Below are 24,412 nucleotides of genomic sequence, written 5' to 3' on the forward strand. Positions count from 1 at the left end.
GGTGGATGAAGATTTTCGGAGGGGCAAACAGAAATATGGTCATGTGAGAGCTATGAGATTGTATGATTCTTCAAATGTTTGACCACCATATTGAGTGAATCACACCCAGTGAGGCTAACACCGCTTTCCCCTCTGTACATACTATTGGAATTGGAAGAACTGATGTCACCTCCCTGGCTCAGTTGTGCATATGAGTTAAAACTGGTCTTTCCTCACCCGTACTAGCAGACCTGAGATCTGTTCTCTCTCTTTCAGGGTGCTGTTCCATTTCTGGTGAGTGCCACATGTGGTACCACTGTACTCGGTTCCTTTGACCCTATCGGTGAGATTGCAGAAGTGTGCGAGAAGCATGGGATCTGGCTCCACGTTGACGTAAGTAGGGTTTGGGCCATGGGGAGACTGGAAAGGTACAATCATGAAGGTGCTAGGATGCACTGCAGACACTCCAACAGCTTGCTTGTGTTGGCTGCCCAACTTTGAGTACACATTAGTAATTGATGGACCTTGGTGTCTTGCTTTATCATGCTGATTTCACCTTGTTTTGAATATACCATTGATGTCATATTGTAGCAAGGAAAAAAACGGTTCCTCTCAGCTGTCCTTTGTGCTAGTCATACCACATTACTATTTGTATGCAAGCCAAATACATATTTTAGTCCCAAATGTTCTTCCCCTGGGAAGTACTTCACTATACACACTTATCAACTTTAGGCAATTATTTTCACCGTTCATCGTAAAACTTGAATTCCTATAAAAGAAAAATAGCCACGGATGGTCCTATCGAAGTGCCGAATACAGATGTAATTACTTACATATAATTTGTAAATGAAAAATACAAGGAATGGCATTTATAGAGAAGGCCATCCAAAAGTAGGAAAGTGATATAATGCCGAAATGTCACGAGTAACAGTGAATCTAAGTTTGGAAGGGAGCTAAGGTCTCAAGAAGATGAGCATAAGCACAGCATGAGTTAAGGTATCTCAAATGGGTGTAGCACTAAGCGCCACTTAGACTCAGCCTCATAAAATGATATACAATAAGCTCATGATACGCGCACCACGCAATTTTTCATCGTTTCTAGGCATGGGCGCCATAACTTTCCGGTGAAGAATGAGAAAAAACACGAGGTGCTGCTGCCAGATACGTAGTGGGCACAGCATTAATGCATTCCCTGGACTGGCTTGGTGCCTGAGGTTTTGCCACTAAAGAAACTGCACGTTGAACGTACCAGTGATCTTCTGAGATAATGAGTGAGTTGGGCACATAAGCATTGAGAGTGTTGGTGGGCTACCAGGCTTGTATCAAGCAGTCCACCAATCACCTCCCAGAAGTTGTTGGCTTTGGATGAATGCCAATATGAGCTGGTCTTGTACTTGCAACCTATAAGTGAAAAGCTCCAGTTCTCATTGCCTTCTAGAACATATGTGCTGAATGCTAACCCTATGCACGTAACCTGGATATAACGTGGAATTTCCAAAATGTCAAATGAATAGGATGTAAAGACCCTCCTTCTTTCTCTATCTCACTTTCACCCTTCCTCTCTCTCTCAATAGGCAGCTTGGGGTGGGAGTGCTCTACTCTCGCGACATCACAGACATCTCTTGAATGGCATTGAGAGGTGGGTGCTACTTCACGAAGAAGTTGGGTTAGGGTGCCATCCGTGCTGAAAGCCATCTTCACACTCTTGCTTGCTCTCTGCAGGGCAGACTCGGTGGCCTGGAATCCACACAAGATGTTGATGGCCGGCCTACAGTGCTCCGCCCTCCTGCTGAAGGACACCACGGTAAGGGTCCTAGTGAGGGGGGAACATCTAAATAGGATCCAAATACTTGTGAATCTACTGTGAGCGCCATGCAACATATATTTACTTAAACTTTTTTGCCTTCTTACTAAAGTCATGAACTTTTCTACAAGCTAATGATAAGATGAAGGTCACCCTGCTGTAATGTCACTTAGCACAGTAAACTGTCGCAGATACTACGCAAAGTTAGCGGTTTTAATGCACTGTCCACTTCTAACGGTCTTATGCCATAACTCAACACTAACAACAGCCCAAAAATGCTTGTGGAATCGTGCAAGGAATGCCTTTTTTACACTGCCAGTTACCAAAGTTTTGACTGTCCTTTCTGGATATCTGACTAAGACCAGTAACTTGCTTTGGAAAGAAAAGTAAATCCAGTGGGATAACTGAAGAGCAAAATTTGTCGGGGTTTTCTTCAGTTTGTGGTGCCGCTTTCTTTGCCCACTGGTCCTACTGTAGAATATGCACTTGGATTCTCTCCGCTTCTCAGCAAAGTTCCACTTTCTGATTCTGCAGTCGCAGAATTTAAATGTAGTCATAGCTTTGCTGTGGGGCTAAGTTACAATTAAATTCTTCATCCTTAAGATTGGCTGTTTAATAACTTTAAGAGGTCTCTTGGAGTTTATGGCACATTTAGTAGGGGCCAAACTTTACAAGATTCATTCCACATTGCATACATCTTCAGTCGGTGTCCCTAGTTGCTCTCATATCTTATATATGCCTATATGTCCTTTACTTTATGGTACAGGTCTTGTCACATGTTTTCCTATACGATGTTCAGAGTACCTAATATGTATCCAGGTATCCATTTTTATTCTGCCACCAATAAAGGAGTCACAAAGTAACTAGTTCTGGTGAGTCTACCCGCCGCGCTGTGGTCGCAAAAACATGAAATGACAGAAGAAGACAAAATTAATACTCAACAATGCCTGAACTTTAAAATTTGTACACAACATGTATACTCTAAATCAGAGTTTCAAATGTAGGTCCACTTGGGTCGAATCCATGATAGATGTCTTCATACCTATATAAAATAACTTTACAAAAAGCAATTCTAAGTAGAACTAATTTACATCGTCTGTAGTTCTGTTCAAAATCTGGTATGGTTCTCACCTTTCTGGACCTAAGTTGGGCGCATCTACCCCACAAAGAAAATCATTAGTATAATTCCTTTTTTAATGTTTAATATGTAAATTATTTAACAAAGGGGCTCTCAAAGAAATCTGGTCACATGCTAATATGTAGTCTGAAAGAGTTTATTAGCAAATATAGTCTGCGAATCACAAGTTCAGTCAGTCAGTGGTTACCATAGAAAGTGGTTTCCCTAGAAAGCTGGAATGGAGCACACTGATTGTATAAAGGCAAGAAACACATTTATATAATGTCTTCTGTGGTTCTGCAAATGCGACATTTAGTAAAAGTAAAAAAGGGAGCATACAGATCTTCGAGGACTGCGATCATGAGAAATGAAGAAGGCGACCTGTTTATAACAACACTGTAAAAGTTTTGTCTGAATTAGTTAATCAACACTTTTTCTTCTTAGGAGCTAAAACACGAATGAGAGGCTCAAAATATCAGAGAGGGGCACTTCCGGAGGCATTTGGAAGCAGGAATAGAAAATATGGCAAATTACTGTTATGCCAATGAAAATTATTATTTCAGAATCCATTTCTCTTGTGCTAATTATTGCACATTCCTAAGACATCTCGTTGCATATTAAACAATTCACTTCCCGGTCCATTTTTGTTTCAAAACATTCCAAAGACCTATAACTGGGCTCAGAGCTAGCATAACCATCTTTATCATTGACCAGTCTCAATGGATAAGCCGGGGACATACCCTTGTGTCTTGTCAGACTTGAGATGAGGGCAATTTAGAAGTGGACAAGAAGGTAACTCTGCAAATACACAAGGACAATGCTGAACATATATTCAATAACTTATTCTCAGCTCTAAAAAAGCATTCTAAGCATCATCCAAACATCATCAAATGCAAATCAGTAACCAAGAGTATGTAATCCTTTAACACTTTCACTAATATGATGCCTAGAGAAGGGTTTGAAATAAATGTACAACATGCAGTAGCTATGATGGCACTAACTCCACCTTTGTCAGCCAGGACAAAATCAAGACCCATTCCGTTTTAAACAATCGCAGTTCAGTAGGCTTCCAGTGGATCAGAGATCAAACCAAGGTCAGTCACGGTTTGCTATCTCCTTTACCACTTGAGCTACTTGTATTTCGCAGATACAGTCCTGCTTTGTAACTTGGGAACAGAATACCAAATAATCAGACAGTTTCAGAGGTGTCACTGAGTAATATTGTGTGCAAAGGAGGAGGAAGTGGCTTGGAGTGTCTAATCGTTGTACCACGTAAGCAGAGTAGCTGGATTCGTACCAGTCCATTGGGAGTGAAACCTAGTTCCCGGCTGATCAGGTGCGCCACCCCGAGTTAATGGGCTCCAGAGGGAAGGTCAATATAAGAGTTGGATAAAAACGATTCATTAATTACAAGAAGGGGTGTGTAACACAGAATGTGGCTATGATGATGCTGCCATTACCAATCATTAAAGCTAGTCAAAAAGCAGTATTAGATAAGGGGCAAAATCGTTGATCAAGTAGTTGCAGATGCTTGTTTGTGAGCAGAAGAAAAAGTAGTGGCGTTGTCACATTCAGGAATAAAATGACATGCAGCATGTAGTTCATGGCATTCTTCTTCTTCCTTGAGGGGATCAGAACCATGGGCACCCTTCCATTAGAGTCAGTGAAAAAAATGGAACATATCCAGCATGAGAAAATGTTTATGTTCTGCTTGTAGTTCTCCAAAAACTATAGAAACATATTGGTGTACGTGCAGTGTTTGTCCCAAAAGTGGGCATCAGTTTCCATGTGCATGATAGTTTCATGTCTGCCAGAGACAGCCACAAAATAACCCAACCGAACAGGCTGAAGAAACAAAGTAAGTCCCTAGTCAGCTAATATAAACCTATGGATCATGTGTTGAAACTGTAATTTGATATGGTAATCGCGGTTAAACAGTACACAGAAATAAAACCAAATACTTAAAATAGTAAAACTGAGATTAAATAAACTCAATAAAATTGACAATATAAAACATTTTTTATTATAATAAAAACAATATGATCATTTATGAGTTAAAAACATTTCATGATACTAATGCATTGTTTATGATTATCACAAGAAAACTAAAAAGGTCGCCGCAGCGTTTCAGTGAGATGTATCTCCTTCACCTTCTTCAGGACAAAAGTTTTCTAAAGCAATAATGTTGCAAATGAGAACGAATGAGGGAATAGACCTCCGTTCTGTGTTAATTGATAAAAGAGACTTATTATTAATGGTTATTTAAGAAAGGTACGTTCATTGGAGCCACCGGTAATATATCCCTCGGGATGAGTATTAAAATATGAATATCACATCTAAACTGATACATGCAGTGAAGAAGGTCGCCAGAACCACCAATAGATGAGGTAGCTGTGAGGTTTCTCACAACTAGAGTTGCAGGCTATAGTTGTGGGCAGAAGTAGGAGCTGAATTCTGATGACAGCGCAGTGGCAGGTGCTGCAGCACTGTGTGTTGCAGATGTGGGAAAAACTTGGTTCATAGGTACAGAAGCATGGTTCAGAAGACTAAAGATTCCAAGAGCTGTGTTCCTTTGGATAGCAGGTGCAGGAGGTTTTTGGGTTGCATTTTTGGGAGCCCATCAGGTTCCTTGTGTGTGTCGGATCAGTAGACCAGTTGCAAGGAGGTGTGTGTATCCAAGCAGGAAGTCCATTACACTTCACAACATTGTTCATGGTACAGGATCTGGTATGGGCCTCTCCACCGGTTTTGGAGTGCAGATTTTCATTTGTGGATCTTTACCTGGACCCAGTCTTCAAGTTATGTACTGTATCAGGCTTCTGTTGAGTTGGTGAGTAAGGCAGCTTTGACCTGGAAAAAGAAGCCATTGAGGTCACAAATTAGTTGTCTGTAGTACTCTGTAGTCACAGCATCTTTCAAGTGCAACTCAGGCAAAGCTGGTGACTCTGAAGGCTTAGCAGGAAGTAGCATGGGATGAACTAGGACACTCTCTTAAGAACAAATCTTATTTTTTTGTCTAGGTGTTACTTACGCACAGTTAATGCACACATGTTAGATAGTTTGCTTTCGATGTCCCAGTGGACAGGAGGTCTTGGTCGTAAGCACAGTGAAAGTGCAGTTAATTTGTTAAAGCTTGACACAGCTCCTTTACTACATAGGACACAAAGGTAGTTTCCATGCCACTTCTGATCCAGAGAGGGATTCCGAACCTTAAGATGAAGACTCAGGAGAGTTTTAGCAACAGTGATAGCGTCAGCTCGGGCACATGGGTATGCCTCAGTCCATCCAAAGAACATGCATACTAGAACTAAAACATAAACATAAGTACAACATTGATGCATCTGAATGAAATGTATCTACAAAAGGTCAAAGGAACCTTATGAAGGTGGGTAAGTAAGTAGCACATGTATGTCAGTACATTGGGAAATTAAAGGGAAACAGGGAACAAACCACTGAGTACCTGAAGCACGAATTATGCCACTTTGACTGACATCTGTAACATCGAGGTTTAATCGGGCTAAATTTGTGAGCATTACTCTACGAATAACCATGCTCCCTTGTTTGTCTTGTATGTGTTGCGCTACACTTCATCGAGGTCTCTTTTGCACTTATATTTCAGTTATAACATTCAGAGCATAATTGTCTAACTCAGCAGGATCGTGCATGGTGGGCAATAGGAGTTCTGCAACCTTACATAGGTAGAGAGTGATGTCGGACGTAATAGGCACAATAGCCTTTCTTGCAGCTTGATCAACAAGAGTATGACTTTTAGATATTTCATCCTGTGTGGATTGATGTGCAGCACATTTGACAATAGCAATTTTGTGAAGCAACGGAAGAGCATTAAGAAGTTCCGCAGAGGTCAGGAACCCTTGCTGTCTCCAGTGGAGTATGAAATCGTGGGACACCTACAAAGTGCACTTAGGATCAGTGAAAATGTTTAGAATCTTCCCTGCAGCTAAAATGATAGCATGAGTGACCTATGCTTCATTCTCATACATTGCACCAAAAACATGGAACGGCCTCCCACAACACATCCGAACCTCCTCTTCATTTCTTTTTTTTTTTTTTTTTTTTTTTTGGAAAACCTTTATTTAAAAATCAGGACACAGCTATTCAGCCGACAGCCAGGAGGTTCGGCAGCATCGATGATTAGAAACAGTGATGCGTCCCCAGTAAAGTACAAAGAGAAGTGCAAAGGTTCAATTTTAAACAAACATAAAAAGCACAGCAAACCCCAGCAAGGCAAGAACACTAAAAAAATCCCATGGTGAGAGCCCCGAGGGGAGGCCAGACCCCACTCATCTACCAGTTACAAGATAGTGTAAGGAGGAAGAGGGGGGACAGCAGAGGCCCAAATAATTCACAAATCAGTCTGTGCTGGAAAGAAGGTCAGGGGGAAAGCTGTTCCTCGGGCGGTTCGAGATCAGGGGCAAGACATATTCCCCCCCTGTATTGATTCCACCGCCCCCAGATGGCGTGCCACTTCCGGGGGCGGCCTCTAGAGCAGTAGACTGTTTTCTCCCTAAACATGCTCCAGTCCATGTTCTCTTTCCACGCAGTCAGTGTGGGGGGCCCCGAGGAGCCCCACAATCGCGCGATATCCCTCTTAGCGACCATGTTACCCAGTGTCACCCATTGGGTCCGCGCTTCATCGAGGTCAGTGGGCCCCCAGATATTCAGGAGACAGCACCGCGCCTCCGGTTGCAGAGCAATGCCTGTCACCTCCCCCATTACTGCATGGACTCCCCTCCAGAATTCCACAATGACACCGCACTCCCAAATGATGTGCAGGAAAGTACCCACCATACCACACCCCCTCCTGCACAGGCCGTCCTCCGAGAACCCCATGTGGACCAGCCTTGGCCCCGTCACATACACTCGGTGCAGTATTTTAAGCTGCACCAGCCTCAGGCGCGACGGGATCGCGACCTCCTTAGGGGAAGAAACAGCTGACTGCCAATCCTCATCATCTAACTCGAGGCCATCACTAGTCCACTGGTCCCTCAGCCCCAGAAGCATGTCCGCCCGGACGTTTATAAGTTTCTTATATATGAGCGAGATCGTGCTTTCGGGCATGTGGCCATCAAGGACCCGGTCCTCCAAGGGAGAGGACTCAGGCACCTTCTCACCCTCCACGAGGACTGATCGGAGGGCGTGGCGCATCTGAATGTATCTGAAATACTCGGAGGGCCCCAGCTCATACTCAGTCTGCAACTCCTCAAAGGACTTCACCCTCCCCTTATGCAGCACATCACCCACCCTGGAGATGCCAATCAGGTCCCACTTATCAAAACCTTTTGAATGCCAAAGCCTTCCCAATCTCTCCGATTCAAACAACGGGGTAGCGAGGGTGAGCTTATCCTTCCAGCCCAGCGAGTCAGTTGCCATCTTCCACACCCGCACTGCCACAGCGGTGGGCCCCGTGAGGGACGAGTCTAGGGATTGCGAGTACAACGCCCTGTAATAGTTACCACCACGCAGCAACCACCTGTCCATGGCATACCCAGGGCTGAGAGCAGGGCCATAAAGCCCATGATTGATCGCGCTCAGCTGTGTGGCCCAATAGTACCGACGGATATCTGGGAGCGCAATGCCCCCGTCGTACCATGGAAGCGTCAGCTTTGCAATAGCAATTCGCGGCCGCCCATCCCACAGCAACGTCCGTTGGAGGCCTTCGACCTCCCGAAAGTATTTGGCCGGCACCCAATCCAAGGTATTCTGTAAGGCGTAGAGAAAGCGGGGGAGAGACATCATTTTGAACAGGGCCGCACGCCCAACGAGGGAGAGCGGCAGCCTCCGCCAACCTTCAACATCGCGCCTCAGGCGTGCCAGGGGGGGGAGCAGATTCTTCTCATAGCGCACAGCCGAGTCCATGGAGATAAAGATCCCCAAGTACACGAAACCCTGCTGGGCGATCTGTATCGAACATGTTCTAGGGATCGGTGGAACCTCGCCACTAAGAACATACAAGTACGATTTGCTCCAATTGATGACGAGACCCGAGTTCCTACCAAAAGATGTGAGTACGTCACAGACCACTATAAGTGACTTCTTGGGTGAGGCAAGATACAACAGGATATCATCGGCATAGAGCGAAATACGGTCCTCGTGTTCAGGCGACCACCGAAGGCCCCGTATATCCGGGTGCCAACGTATCCACGCAGCCAGCGGCTCAAGGGCGAGGGCGAACAACCGAGGCGACAGGGGGCAACCCTGCCGAGTACCCCTTCCAAGCTGAAACGGAGTCGACGCCCGACCATTCACCACAACACTAGCTAGCGGCCCCTCGTACAGCAACCTCACCCAGCTCACAAAACCGCTGCCAAAACCGAACTTGGCCAGCACGGCCCACAAGTATGCCCACTCCACCGTATCAAAGGCCATCGTGGCATCAAGAGACGCCACAATAGCCGGTTCACGCAACGTGCCCGCCCTGGCGATTACGCCATGAAGACGCCTAAGATTCAGCGCTGTGTTTCGGTGCGGGATGAAGCCGGATTGATCCGGGTGGACTAAGTCGCCAAGTACCCTAATCAAACGGGTCGCCAGGAGTTTAGCCAGAATTTTCGGCTCCGCGTTAAGAAGTGAAATAGGCCGATATGAGGCGCACTTATCGCGGGGTTTACCCTCTTTGTGTATGACCACAATCGACGCCAGTCGCTGATCCAACGGGAGGGCCCCACCCCCCCGCGCCTCCAAAAACATGGCGCGCAGGTGAGGGGCGACCCTATCCGGGAACAGCTTGTACAGGTCGATCGGCAAGCCGTTCGGTCCCGAGGCCTTACCCGAGTTTAACGCGCGGATAGCCCCCGCCACCTCGTCGACCGTTATGTCACCATCCAGATCGTCCCTATCTATAGCAGAGAGGCAGGGCAACTCGATATCACGGAGGAGGTCACACGAGTCCTCGGTTGGCCTATCCGACGCAGAAGCATAAACCTTACAGAAATAGTCCGAGAAGCTCTTTACAATCCCCTCAGGTTCCACAATCGCCTCTCCCCTCTCTCCCGTCAACTCTGGCACCACTCTATTGACCCGTTCTTTTTTGTCCAGCCACGCCAGGAGTTTCCCTGCCTTATCACCAACATCATACAGTCGGCCCTGCTGTTCCCTACTGAGGGTCTTAGCGGCGTTCGTCACCAGGTCTTTATACTCTGTTTGCTTCAAACAAAGCTCATGCAGTGAGGACTCTGTAACCTCCTCCTCCATCGCTCCCTCCAGAGCCGCGATCTCCTCCTCCACCTGCAGAATCTCACCATCTCTACGCCTCTTTGCAGCCACTACTAGGGAGAGGGCCTCCCCCCGAAGCATGGTCTTAAAAGCTTCCCACAGCGACACTGCCGAGTCAACGGTTCCCTGATTGTCCTTGAAAAATTTTTCTACCTTCTTTACCAGGGCGCTGCGCATCTTGGGGTCTCGGAAATACCAAGGGTTGATCGGGGCCACCCTTCCTCCTCCCTCCCGACCTAGATCCAGCCGGATCCACACTGGCGAGTGGTCAGATATACCGCGCGCCATGTGCCTCGCCTCGGATACCAACGAGGCATGCGCGGCCAGAGTGAGCAAGTAATCAATCCTGGAGAGGCTACCATGTGCCCCGGAGTGGAACGTGTACTGGCTCTGTGTGGGGTGCCGGAGCCGCCAGCAGTCTATCAGACCAAGCGTGTCTAGGAAGTCTGGAAGCCATTTCTGAGCCCCCCCTGTGTCTCTGGGCGGGTGTCTATCCAGCAGGCCGGAGCAAACAGCGTTGAAATCCCCTCCCACCACAAGCATTCCCCCCGGGAGATCCAGCAGGGCCCTACCCAGATCTGCAAAACCTCCCCCTATCATCAACAATGGTGGAGTCCACCTCAAATGGCAACGAAGCTCTAACTAGGATGCCCACACCCCTGGACCCAGATGAGAATCCTGAATGTGCAATGAATTTATACCCCTTCCTATTCAGGGCATAGCACGTATTTCCTATAAGATGCGTCTCCTGCAGCAGGGCAACATCCGGCATTGATTGTTTCAAAAATTGCAAAACAATCCCCCGCTTAATGCGATCCCCCAACCCATTAACATTCCAGCTTATAACACTTAAGCCCCTACCCCCCATCCTCAAACGAAAAGAGGCCCACCCCACACCCGAGGAGCCACCATGGAACAGCCCTGGATATAAGCATCATGCCTTGCAGAAATAAACCCCCCAACAACAACCCCAAAATCCCTAAAACTCCCCCCACCCTGCACCCCTGCTGCAGCTTACAAAGCCCCCCCAACTTGCAGTGTGCCTGTCGCCCTACAAAAACAAAAAGTCTACAAAAAGTACCCTAAGGGAGGAAAAGAGCAACCCTCGTCCTCCCGCAACCCTCCACAGTTACTGCACTCTATGCAAGTCTTCAAGTATAGTCAAATCAAGTCAGACCGGCCCCGAGATGTCAGCCCTGCCCATCCCGGCCACTGTCTCCATCCTCGGCTGTGTCGTCCCCCGTCCGTCGCCGGGGCAAAGCGTCCAGCCATTCGTCGGCCATAACAGGAGAGTCAAAAAAGAATGTCCGATCGTCGTGCACCACCCGCAGTCTGGCAGGGAAGAGCATGGCATACTTCAGGTCTCTTTCCCGGAGCCGCCGCTTCACCCCCAGAAAGCCCTGTCTCTGCCTCTGCACCTGCTGGGTGAAGTCCGGATAGAAATTCACCGACGCGTTCTGGAAGGGGACCGGGCCTGTCACCCTCGATGCTTGCAGAATAGCGTCCCGATCTCGAAAGTGAAAGAGCCGGGCCACGATCGGCCTCGGCGGGGCACCCGCCTTAGGCCTCCCGCCCGGCACTCTATGGGCCCTTTCCACCGCAAAGAACTTCCCAAGGCCCTTGGGCTTCAGATGGTTGAGGACCAGGTCTTCAACAAGCAGGTCAACCGAAGCCTCATCCGAGGACTCCGGGACCCCGATAACGCGCACATTGTTGCGCCTGGCCCGGCTCTCAAAGTCCTCCAGCCGGCGGGCGACGAGATCACTCTCGGACCTCAGCTTACGAACCTCGGCCTGCAGTTCCGTAACATCATCAGTGAGGCCCGTGGTCTTGAGGTCCAAGTTCTTAACCCGTTCATTCGTTTTGCCCAAGTCCGCACGGATCAGGTTGACATCCACCAAAATGGCATCCACCTAATGCGCCAGGGCCTCAAACTGCCTCCCAATCGAAGTCTGCATCCCCTCGAGCGCGCCCATGACATCCTGCAGGGAGAGCTCCGGGGCCACAGGCGAGTCCTCCTTCTGGGCATCCGGCACCTGGCTCGATCCACTCGGTGATCCCTTTTGCAGAGCATATCGGTCCATGCTGTTGACTTGGGTGTAGGTTCCCCGCCTGGTAGACTTAGGCTTCTGCCGATCCCCTTCTGCTTTGCCCGACATGGTTGACTCCAAGCAGGTCGGTTCAGTTAAGACGGGTCCCTCTCAAGGAGAGGAATGAGGAGTGATCAGTTCTACCGTGGACCGCCAGAGTAGCCTACAGAGCGTCCCCGGGGTAATAAAGCCATCCAGAGCTCTCCAGTAGCAGGGCTGACAAAGGGAGCGAAATCGAAAGTGAAAGTGCGGGGACCTCCGTCCGGCAGTTCACACCTCGCCTGGCCGTTGTTTTTCAACTAGGAGTCGGGCATCCAGCCAACTCTAGCCCCTGGCTTCCCCGGGAGATAGGCCGCAGTCTTCCGCCAGGTTTAAGTCCGGTTCCCGGTGGACGATCCGACCGCGGGTAGCATCAATCGGCTCCCTGACCAATCATCTACACGATGCCATGCATGCAGACAGGATTAGAGACAGGATAGTCGACGGAGGGCGCGAGGCGCTCGGGAGCCCTAAGCTCACGCGGCCATCTTGGTCAAGCGCTAGGCTCCTCCCCCTCCTCTTCATTTCTTGAGTTCCACAAGAAGCTTAAGACCTGGCTCTTTGAATAACTCGGAGGGGACGTTCACTTACACACCCGCTAAAGCCCCTGGTTACCCTCACGGGTTATTAGTCCACTATACACATAGGCATAACATAAGATGAATATACATTCAGCATTGACTCAAAAACCTAGTTTAAGTTATAGAGGGCATAACCAGTCATAATGATTCCTTTATTATTTTGGAGACGAGACAAATCAGGATAATTAACAAGATCGCAGTCTGGCAAAGTTGCATCAGTGAGTTTCGTATGAAGTTTCATCAAATGGGCAGTTGACAGAACACAACCATATAGATCCCCATTGAGAGATGTGGGGAAAGGCGATGGTTAAACACACAACTTCATCCCAATGCTAACTCAGAAGCAGATAGCAACTATATTTCATATCGTGACAGCCTTGACATGGAAAGGTGCAAAGTTTTAATGGCCAAGCAGATATTATCCCTACAGGCCTTCAGGTCAGGAACATACCTGGGATCTTCACCGATATTCCCAAATATATCACAAACTTTAGTTACATTAGTACCACTTGCTCTAGGCATTGGATGGTTTTGGGTATTGATATAGCAACAGAAGAATTGAAAAAACTATTGGATGAAATAACTGACATTGAAAAACAAATTAACGACAGTGGCCCGCTAGCTGACAGTAAGAAACTGTTGGATCAAGTACAAAAAACTGTTGACGAATTGTACAGAATAGAACAAAACAAAAAATCCAATAAAGTAAAGAAAGATATTAAATCCTACTCTATTGAAAGAACATACCCGTATTTGACCAAAGACTTTTATGTCAATAGAGCATATAGTAACCCACGTAATACTCGTCCGTGGCGTAGATTTAACAAAGGAAACAATCTAGTGGGTTTCTCAGACACCTCGGCTGATTCATCTGATAACTCAGACCCTGGTGAAGGGACCAGCACACCCGGAAGAGTACCAAACAACCCTTCTTCTTCCTCTTTTTTTGGACGTGGCCAACAAGAACCACAAAAAAGAGGTGGTTTGAAACGCACCCACTGGCAAAATCCTCCAGGGGAGCGCCAAACACGTCGAAATCACTACCGATGGTAGATAATCCTCAGACTATGAATAATCTTAGTCTTACCCTCAATCCATCCTTGAGCATGACACCACCCAATCTGCTACTCCCCATCTTTAATCTTACTAAACACCAACTCAATGACTCAGAGCTATCCATACTCAATAAAGGTCTCTCATTTGTACCTACCACTCACACAAACTTCCTTGACCTCCAGACTGAAGCACTCAGATTTTTTCGTAAAATACGACTGCACAGCTATTTTTTACTGAATCCCCTACCTCCCAAACCATGTAACACCTCTCTGAGACCCGCATCTACATTCTCTCCTTCATCCAATATGGTTCCACCAGAAATTTCCACATTTGAGAAACTTGTACTAAATGACCTTTCACAATTGGCTAAGGAACGTCATTTTATTCCATATAAAATCTCATTGGCCGAAAAATCTGCACTTGAAACCCTTAAGACTAACAATGACATTGTCATCAAACCTGCAGACAAAGGGGGTGGAATAGTCTTACAAGAAGTCTCCAACTACAAGAATGAAATATTAAGACAACTTGAAAATACAGACCACTACTGTAGACTTCCCACCAACCCCACTTCCGAACTACAGAAACTCATCCGACAAGTGACCACATCCGGTCTCGACCAAGGTTTTCTATCCAAACTAGAATATCAGTTCCTTAATTCCAAGGCACCATGCACGCCTGTCATCTACACACTCCCCAAGATTCACAAGGATCAACTGAATCCACCCGGACGTCCTATCGTCTCAGGATGTGGTTCTATTCTTGAGCCCTGGGGCTCTATGTAGACTTTTTTATAAAAGATTTTGTGCCATCCACCGCTTGCTATGTGAGAGATAGCATGCAAATGATTACGTTAGTTGAAAACCACACCTACGACCCTTGCACAGATACTCTGTGCACTCTCGATGTCGAATCACTATACACAAACATCCCCCAAATAGACTCATTACGTGTCATTGAGGGTATCTTGGACACACGCGTTAGACCACACGCAGTCCCTACCATTTTCATTTTACAACTACTCGAGATTTGTCTCACAAAAACCTTTTTCTTATTCGATGGCCAGTTCTACCAACAAACAAAAGGTACATCAATGGGAGCTGTTTTTGCCCCAAATTTGGCCATTCTGTACATGAACGCTCTTGAAACTAACCATATACTGGTACAGCAGAACCCTTTTTTCTCTGCAATTTCTCTATGGAAACGCTACATAGACGACATTTTTATGATTTGGCATGACACTCCAACTACGCTTGAACATTTTTTACACTGGCTCAATAACAACTGCGGTGGGCTCAAATTCACGCTCTCACACAACAAAACATCTATTGCATTTTTAGACCTGAATATAATACACAATGAAGGTCATCTAATCACTAGTCTATTCAGGAAGCCCACAGAGCGTAATACTTTGCTCAAGTATAGTAGCCATCACCCTCGAGCATTGAGAGATTCTTTACCCTATTCCCAATTTTTACGTATACGACGTAACTGCACTCTCAAAGAAGACTATTTTTCTGAAGCCAAAACGTTAAGCAACAAATTGACAACCAGGGGATACCCCAAAAGACTGATGCGTACTGCTCTCAAGAGAGCATGGTACTGCCCCAGAGACTGCCTTCTTATACCCAAACCTAAGGAAACGCAAAACCGCATTGTATGCATCACCACTTTTTCTCTGTCCTCGAACAAATTACGTAAAAGTGTACTCAAACATTGGAATGTGATAAACGCTGGTGTGCTTAATCTCGATAGGCCCCTTTTTGCATTCAAAAAGAGTAAGCACATCAAGGATCACCTAGTAGGAGCTGCACTTCCCAGTCTGCCCAATTCTGGCACTCTCCATGCTCATTGGGGTCTCCCACCCCTAAAAGGACACACTAAGTGTGGAAATTGTACGGCATGTAGATTCACTTCAGATTGTAAGGAATTTGTATTTGGCACTGTTAGACCTGTACGTAAGGACTTCAGTAACTGTAACACAAGCAATGTTATCTATGCTATTTTTTGTCCCTGTGATAAAATCTACATTGGTCAAACTACGCAAAAAATCAGAATCAGAATTTGCCAGCACAGGAGTAGACTCAGATGCAAGACCCCTAACGCACCTTTGGTCGAACACTTTGAAGCTCTAGGCCATACTGAAGATAACATACTCTGGACAGTGATTTCTGTCGTCAGAATGCCACCTAGAGGAGCTGACCTCTCCCAATTGCTAAATAAAGAGGAATTAAAATGGATCCGGAAGACTGGCAGCATTCACACAGGGCTTAACCGCCTTGAGGATTGGACCGCACTACTATAATTTTCAAAAACTTTGACTTTGGCTTCCCTGGAGCCTCCAACTTCTCTAATCCTCCATCTGTGCAGACCTTAACTGGATTGTTTACTTATTCTCCATTTTCTACTCAGGCCACGCTTCTTGAGTATTGAGTGCCGTGCAGTATTTAAACCTTTCATTTCCTGCTGTTTTATGGTTAACTCTTCTTTAAGTCTTCTATTCCTGCAGACTGTAATTGGATATGTTACCTTTTTCCTAATTATTACTAAGGTTACGTTACTTGATAATTGTGCATCTTCTTAACAAACTCAATGCATGTTGTTCTCTTTGCTTATATGGTTTTTCCGGTGTACCCTACCACTCTAAGATGGCGCCTTAATTGAACAACCCACTCGCATAGCTTTTGATTCGATCACGCTGTCATCCCCCATTGGCCACACACCTTTCCCTTCTCCTATTGGCTACACGCCCTTCCTGCGTATCACATGACCTTCCTTCCACGTCATATGCTCACATTTTCACATCCCGAGCACCTCCTACCCTTGTTATCGGATGCGGCCGCCGAACATTACCCTCTCTTATGCACGAGGTAAGCACTCGCGATGCAATTTACCTCTTCCATCGCCTCTTTAACTTGTTAGCGGTCTGCAGCCCTAATGCCACCTGTCTTTTCAGATGGATTCCCGACTGTGGGCTTTGTTCAACCCCGGATACCAAATCCCGTAAGTAAGCTACCTCCAGTATTTCCTCACCCGCTTTCACCCCCTCCTCACGGGTTGTTTCATATTTCACAGGCCGCCTATCAATTTCCCTCGAGCCCAACACACGACACCTGAGACTAGCCCGGAAATCTTTCCTTGTCCTTTACGCCGTGTACTCATACACCTTAACACTCGAAGTAACCATTTTGTTCCCACACTTCTGGGATGTTGCGCTTCTCATCCGCTTGTGTGCCGTAATATGCTTAGTCCGGTACCACTTTATCTGTTCATTGCGTTATTTTAAACATTCGCCATGTTACTCGCCGACGAGCATGTAGAACACTGCAGCTTTTCAGCAACATTGTTCTCACCAGCTATATGTAATGCATACTGTCCTTCTGTATTATGTCTCTCCAAACGTGGGTTATGATATTGACGTTAGTTTTGATTGCTCATTGTCATTTGATGCATAGTTCTAATTGTATTCCACACCACCGCGAATCAGCTATGCTGGTCCTTGACTCATTAAAGGTCATTGATATAACCTGATATATGTTTCACAATTTGTCTTCGTTTACAACGTTCTGCTGAATTATACGTGGCGTACCACATCACTTTCTGCATATTTTTAAATGTAACTAACGGCACCCCCTACCACCATGTTCAGTGGCTGGTAATTGCTATTTACGAATGCATTGTTTCATTCACCCCGTTCCGGTGTGACGTACACTGCTAGCCTTTTAGTCTTCTTGTCTTATAAGAGATCCGCATCTGACATATATCTTTAATATAATTTCCTTCACTGTTGATTTAATTTGTGTAATTTTTTGTCTCCCTCTTCCTTCCAATTTTTCTATTGTCGTTTCTTTGTCATATATGTAATTCAGGCATTTATGTACGGGCAATTTTATTTAATTAGTCCTGATGATGATCCGATATCCTCCTGATAAGGATCGAAACGCCGTCGACACAGTTGTCTACCTTACACACTCGGTTTATTGTATATAAATTATTGTGAAGGTGACCTTGTATGTATCAGATGTTTCACTACCTGAAGTATTTACTGATTGAAACACCCATGTAAATTGCCTAAGTAGTTTTTCGCACTTTGCTTTCAATACGATATGTAAGTTGTAGGATACAGGCTTGTATCCCACTGAGATTTAACTTACCTTCCCTTGATTATTGTCATTAAACTCTGTATATTAAAGGTGCCTTTGTCCGGCTGGACACTGGCTGCAATATAGAACCGATTGAGGCTATATTTATTGTATTACTTACCTGTTTAATTTCAGGGACCACTGTTTCCTGTAGCATATTAGTTCCCGAGGTCCCTGACCTATCCCCTTGGGTGCCCTTGTTTCTCTTTACACATCAGTCATATACAGTCCCTTCTTATCTACAGGGATTAAAGCATTCAGCAGAGCAGGTGGCCCCCTTTGGGGTCTTATAACAGGAAAGAGGTGAATTCATATTGTTCAGACTGATCATGTGAATTCTGAGGCACATTTAAACAAAATAGTTTCCAATGGCCTAACTGACCACAATTGAAACATGAGGAGCCACCAGGCACGCCCCTTGCTTGGCCCAGACCTCCCACATTCCTGTCCTGCCTGTCACCCCCACCCAACCATTTTGCCATCTCATTTCTCCCTGGCCCCTCTGTCTCTGACCGTTTGTTAGACAGATTGTATTTATAAAGGCATTAGTTTACATTCAGTGGATTCGTGGATTCTGTTCTTTGGTTGTTAAACAGCACCGCAAAGATTTGCAACTAAAACTGATCCGGAAGGACCATTAGTTTGCCATCCGATGCAAGCACAAATAGTTGTTTCTGAACCTTAGGCAATAACACTGGAACAAAAGCTATTCCAACAGCTTCTTGGGCGGATTCCTTAACATTAACAATACCGGAATAACAATCAAACACATCTTTGAAACAATCAAGGTAATCCACAGGGTCTTCGTCTTTGTTTTGTTTGCATTATTAATCTTGGCTTGTGTAGTTTTAACAGGTCAAGCTTCAACTACAGCGTTCAACAATGTCTCTCTAACAGCAATAAGAGCAGCTTCATTGATGGGTGCTTGTCTCAGCCAATTGTCCTTGTCTGATAATCAGTTTTTCACTTCAGTTGGCATAATAATGTGTAACAATTGATTGTCATCAGCCCAGCTGGGTTTGCATCAATCAAATACAGTTTGCATTTCTTTTCAGAACTTCTGAGAGCTACCACTTATACCGGGAAATTGTTGCCTCATATTTTCTTGGTTAGGTGGGGACCAAGAAACATGACCTTTGACTTGGCCTTCTATGCCAAAGGATGGGCATTCCAATGGGGGTAGAATGACCTCTGGCTGCACACAGTCAGTATTGTTGGGGTTGCCAATGTCTTTTCTCTAGCTGAAAGAGTGTGTTGCTCTAGTCAGTAAGTCCATTCAGTTGCTATTGCTCAAAATCTTGCGGTCATCTTTAGACTATCCTGGATGATAGTTGAAGTACAAGCACAACCACTCCATTGCGTTACTTTAGAACGGTGGGGTAATTAATGAGATCAACTTGGGGGTGGAAAGGGGAGCGTTGCTGTGTCAGCCTCTCATTGTGCTCTTGCATTGATCACGCTTGACACAGGCGCCTGCTCACTGTTCTTGCATGCACAGGTTTTCGCGTGCCCCTTGCCATCATTTCGTTGACCAGCGCCTTTCAATTCCCAGATGTTCCTTATGATGCACCCCTTGAATCTAAAGTAGATATGGAGAAGCTTAGAACGGCTAATATGTCACCTCCTTTTATTCTAGAGTTCCTGTGGTCTCACTAGTAATATGGGAAACATATAAGGTGGATATACACTGTCGGAAAACAAGCCCTGTCTGTGTCTCCCAAGTGAGAAATTTGTATATCTGTTTATCATTGGTGCCTGCCCGGGAGTCTGTAGCAGACGCGCTACAGACTCCCGGGGGGATACCACGAGTAACGCTAGCCTCGTAAGGCTCTTTCACCTATTGCATATTTTGTGTTGTGTTCTCCTGCACTGCTGCATGTTGCAGGGTGCAGGAGTCCTATATTTTAACTTTTTTAACTAATTTGCCTTCGTTTAAAAACGCTCTCCTTACCTGATCTTCTGAGGTCTCCTGGTCTGACTTGCGGCCATTAGTTGTGCTTGGGTGTGCTTCTCTCTCTATTGCACACGCACCGGTGCCGTTTTGGAAGGGTCAGCGGTCTAGTCTTGAGATCGGCTCACCTTTTCACTCTACTTAATGGGAGCTCAGCAGGCGCACCACAGGTGTGCCAAATGCACTCCAAAGGCAAGCCCATCTGTGCCTGTCTGCGCTCCGGTACCACCCAGCGCCAGCTCCCCTGCCGGTTTCGCTCTTCACCATCGCGATGGCCTGAGGTACTGTAGGAAAGAACTACTTATTCTCAAATCTGAAGCCCAATTCTGTACAGGCCCCATGCTGTCCCGTGGAAATGCACCGGTATGTCAAACTTGCCCTGTCTGCTCTCTCAGACTTAAATGCTTTAAGATACACTCGCCTACCCATTCTGTGGCTGGTACTCGGAAATGCATGGCAGAAACAATAAAATGCACTTTCTTGAATGCTCAATCACTCATAAAACATGCAATTGAAATGGCTGATTTTTTTAGACCGTGCAAGTATTGACATCGCTTTTGTAACTGAGACATGGGCAGACGCCACTTCAGGGCCAGACTTGGCCTCTGCCACCCCTCCTGACAACTCGTTTATCAGGCTGGATCGCATTGGGAGCAGAGGCGGTGGCCAAGCAATTGTCTCTAAAGCCCTGGCTTTCAAAATTGGTCTTTCAAATCATTATTCCTTTAAAAGTGCCTTGATTTACAGCCCCCCCCGGCCCTAGAAACCTCTTTTTAGATTTGGATAAGTCACCATGGAAATTAAGGCCAACTCCTCTGATTTTACTATCCTTGGTGACTTTAACTTCCATCTGGAGAATAAGGAGGGCCTAGATACCCAGGATCTTATAGCCTCTCTATCTTTTTTAGGTTTGTCGCAATTAGTTTGCGTTCCCACGCATTCTGGTGGCCATACCCTCAATGGCATTTTTTCTGATTATTTTTTAATTCAGGTTTTGCCCTCTTTACCCTTAACACGGTCAGACCATAAGGCAGTAATGTTCCAACTGAACTTAGTGGGTCACAGTCTGGAAGAGCCTATGATCTCACCTACTTCCAGCTATCGACCTTGGCACCTCATTTTGGAAGGCCAACTCATGAGGACACTAACTCAATCTAATAAACCAGTATCTCCTGATCTTGATCAAGCAAGTGAGGATTATCATCAATGGATAAGTGATTCCATTAACAGCAGAGCTCCTACCAAACGCTGAAATAATAACCAAACTGTACCATCTGAACCTTGGTTCAATGAAGAGCTCAGACTGGCCAAACAATCATGTAGAAGGTTAGAGAGAAAGTGGAGGCTGAATTATAGTACCGAGGACAAGGATCCTTATAAGGCAGAACTATTACAGTATAAAAAACTTCTGACCAAGCCAAATCCAACATTTTTATTAATAAAATGAACTCTGGATTAAACTCTCCTAAAGAGTATTCCTCACAGTGCTCAAGCTAAGCAATCCCTCACCAGCCAGGAATCTTAATGCAGATGCCTCTTTCTGTAAGAGACTCGCTACATTCTTTAAAGACAAGGTAGAGGTTATCTTTAACGCTTTAACTTCTAGCCCTAACCCGGTAGGGACTTGCTCGAACGTAAACTCATAGTCAGCAGTTTCCAATGGGCCCAAATTAGGAATTGCTATCAGTGAAGCCAACTCTTTGAAAACCGACTCCTTAGTACCATCTCAATCTAGGAATACCACTCTTTCAGCGTTCTCCCCCCTTACAATTGGTCAAGTAACCAACTTGTTTAATCGAATCAAATCAGGGTCGCCTTTTGACCCTTTCCCCCCCCTAGAGTTTTACAACTAGCCTCTGCTATAGTTCCTGGACACCACTTAGTGATTTATAACCAAATGCTCCACCTTAGCTACTTCCCCAAAAGTTGGAAAATAGCATAAATTCTTCCTGGATGCTGATAATCCCAACAATTATAGACCAATCTCTCGACTTCCTTTTCCGGCCAAGTTGATAGAGAAAGCCATAAACACAGAGCTTTCTCTATTCATCCAGGATCATAATCTACTGGATTCCTCCTAGTTTGGCTTCAAAGGCCAACACAACACTGAGGCAACTTTGATTACAGCTGCTGAATATGTCAGAACAACTTTAGATAAAGGAGGGAACGCTGTCCTAATTTTGTTAGATCTTTTGGCAGCATTCGATACTGTTAGCCATGATCTCCTTATCAATCATTTGTTCGAGATCAGAGTTAGAGGTACCGCTCTTAAGCTCCTCAGATCCTTTCTCACTGACAGAACGCAGTTTGGGGAATGTAACGGTCACAGATCTACATCTTTTACTCTTCCCTGTTGGGTACCACAAGGGTCAGCTATGAGTCCCACTCTTTTCAATCTGTACGTTACCCCTTTGGATTTTCTGATAAAAGGACTTGGCTTCTCAGTTGTCTCTAATGCTGGCGACACCCAAATCGTAGTGTCAGTCACAGAAAACCCTGACAGCACGGCAGAACGTTTATACAACTGCATGTCACAGATCGGTAGTTGAATGTCCAAAAATTGTCTGAAGTTAAATTCAGACAAAACTGAGGTGCTGCTTTTTGGCAATCACCCTTCATTTTGGTCCCCTAACTGGTGGCCTCAAGAAATGGGTGCTCTCCCAACTCCTGTACCTAAGGTGAAAAATCTAGGAGTCCAATTTAATGAGAAACTTTCCTTTGTTGGACATGCCAATGCCATCACTTTGTCGTGTTTCTTTATTTTCAAATCACTTAGGAAGGTTTTTCCTTTTATCCCGCTGGACCTACGTAAAGCAGTGAGCACTGCTCTGGTCTTTTCTAAAATAGACTACTGCAATGGGCTTTTTTTGACTGCCCATAAGAAAGCTCTGGACAAGCTCCAAATGGCTTAAAATGCAGCTGCCAGATTGCTTCTGGGAATACCAAAACATCAATTGTTCTCCAAGTCTCTCCCCGTAATTCATTGCATCCCGGTTAGAAAGCGGGTGATGTTTAAATCTCTATGCATAGCCTTTAAGGCCCTTCATTTTGTGGATCCAGAATCCATTAAACAACTCTTTCAACAATACATCCCTTCCTGGACTTTAAAATCTTCCTCCCAGGCCAATTTGGTTGTACCTCAATTCAAAAGAGCTACTTGGAAAACAAGAGCTTTGCAGTGGCCACTTCCAAGCTCTGGAACTCGATACCTCTGTGACACTAAAAACCACAAAAAATCTGTTTACCTTTCGCAAGGCTCTTAACACCTGGCTGTTTAACAACTAGCGCAGCACTGTCATCTACTTCGTTTGGCACACACTCTGTTGTCTGACGTTTTTCCTTACATTGGTTCACCCTCTGGAAGTCAGCGCCTAGACACCTACGGGTAGTTGTGCGCTTTAGAAATCCTAATTTCAATTCATTTTATCGTCACACCTCAGAGTCTTGTTTTTGTTTCATGGTTTCAACAAACCAGTTTAGAAAGACTGCCCATTATTCTAAATTTATATGTGGGGTCTTTCAATTGTTTCTTTGAATTATTGAAACAATCAATGTCCACGTTGTTTTCCAGAAAATACTTTTTATCTTCACCGCTAGTGCATTTTTTTTTTTTAAATCTGTTTATTATTTGAAATACAATACAGCTCGCTGTCATCTGTGAGCAGCGTAAACATAATGAACAAAACGTTTCAACAACATTACAGTTCCAGATAGATTCACGGATCACAAAGTGCACATCATAAACACAGTGAATGCTCTGCAGTGGTCCCGCAGCAATGACAGTTGTGTATCAACAACAGTATTAATATACATGGTGTACAAAATCAATCAGCATCTGCCGGTGTTGCCTCAGCAAGAAAACGTTTGAACGGCCCCCAGATATCCTTCGGTTTGGAAGAGATAGGCAACTCTTCTGCATACAGTTCTAAGTTTTCCCTACAATATACCATATCCGACATCCACCCACTTAATTTTGGTTTAGCTGCACTGTTCCACGTAAACAGAGTGCGCCGTTTGGCCAACAGAAGAGCAACCTCACAAATCTGCCCGCAATGCCTTTCATTTGAGGTACATAAGTCAGCAGACACACCGTAGGCACACAGGGAAGCAAGACCCCCGTCATTATGTGAATATGATTCAGACACTCTCTCCAGTACCCAAACACTGGTTCACAGCTCCAGGCAAGGTGCAGGAAATCCGCACCCTCCTTTCCACACCGTTTGCACTGATCCGACTCCCTCAACCCCATTTTGTGTAGCTTGGATGGGGTATAATATATTTGATGTAAGAATTTGAAGTGGATAATGCGCAGGTTCCCATTAGGAGTAAGGCGGCCCGTCAATTGACACATCCGCTCCCACTCCTCTCCCGTGATTGGGGATCTAATACATCATTCCACCTTGCTAGACTTTTATCGTGG

The 24,412-nt window shown here is 45.5% G+C and overlaps 1 protein-coding gene across 2 annotated transcripts in view; it reads left to right on the plus strand.

The window, feature by feature from the left end:
• Positions 1-24,412, plus strand: part of CSAD (cysteine sulfinic acid decarboxylase) — a 133,285-nt gene that overhangs the window by 59,275 nt on the left and 49,598 nt on the right. For both annotated transcript variants that reach the window (XM_085654650.1, XM_085654649.1), the window contains exons 9-11: positions 256-372; positions 1,554-1,618; positions 1,702-1,783. In XM_085654650.1, the coding sequence (XP_085510776.1) occupies positions 256-372; positions 1,554-1,618; positions 1,702-1,783 (264 nt within the window). The remainder of the gene's footprint in view (positions 1-255; positions 373-1,553; positions 1,619-1,701; positions 1,784-24,412) is intronic.

This window comes from Triturus cristatus, chromosome 4_1 (assembly GCF_964204655.1).
Source record: "Triturus cristatus chromosome 4_1, aTriCri1.1, whole genome shotgun sequence".
Taxonomy (NCBI): Eukaryota; Metazoa; Chordata; class Amphibia; order Caudata; family Salamandridae; genus Triturus; species Triturus cristatus.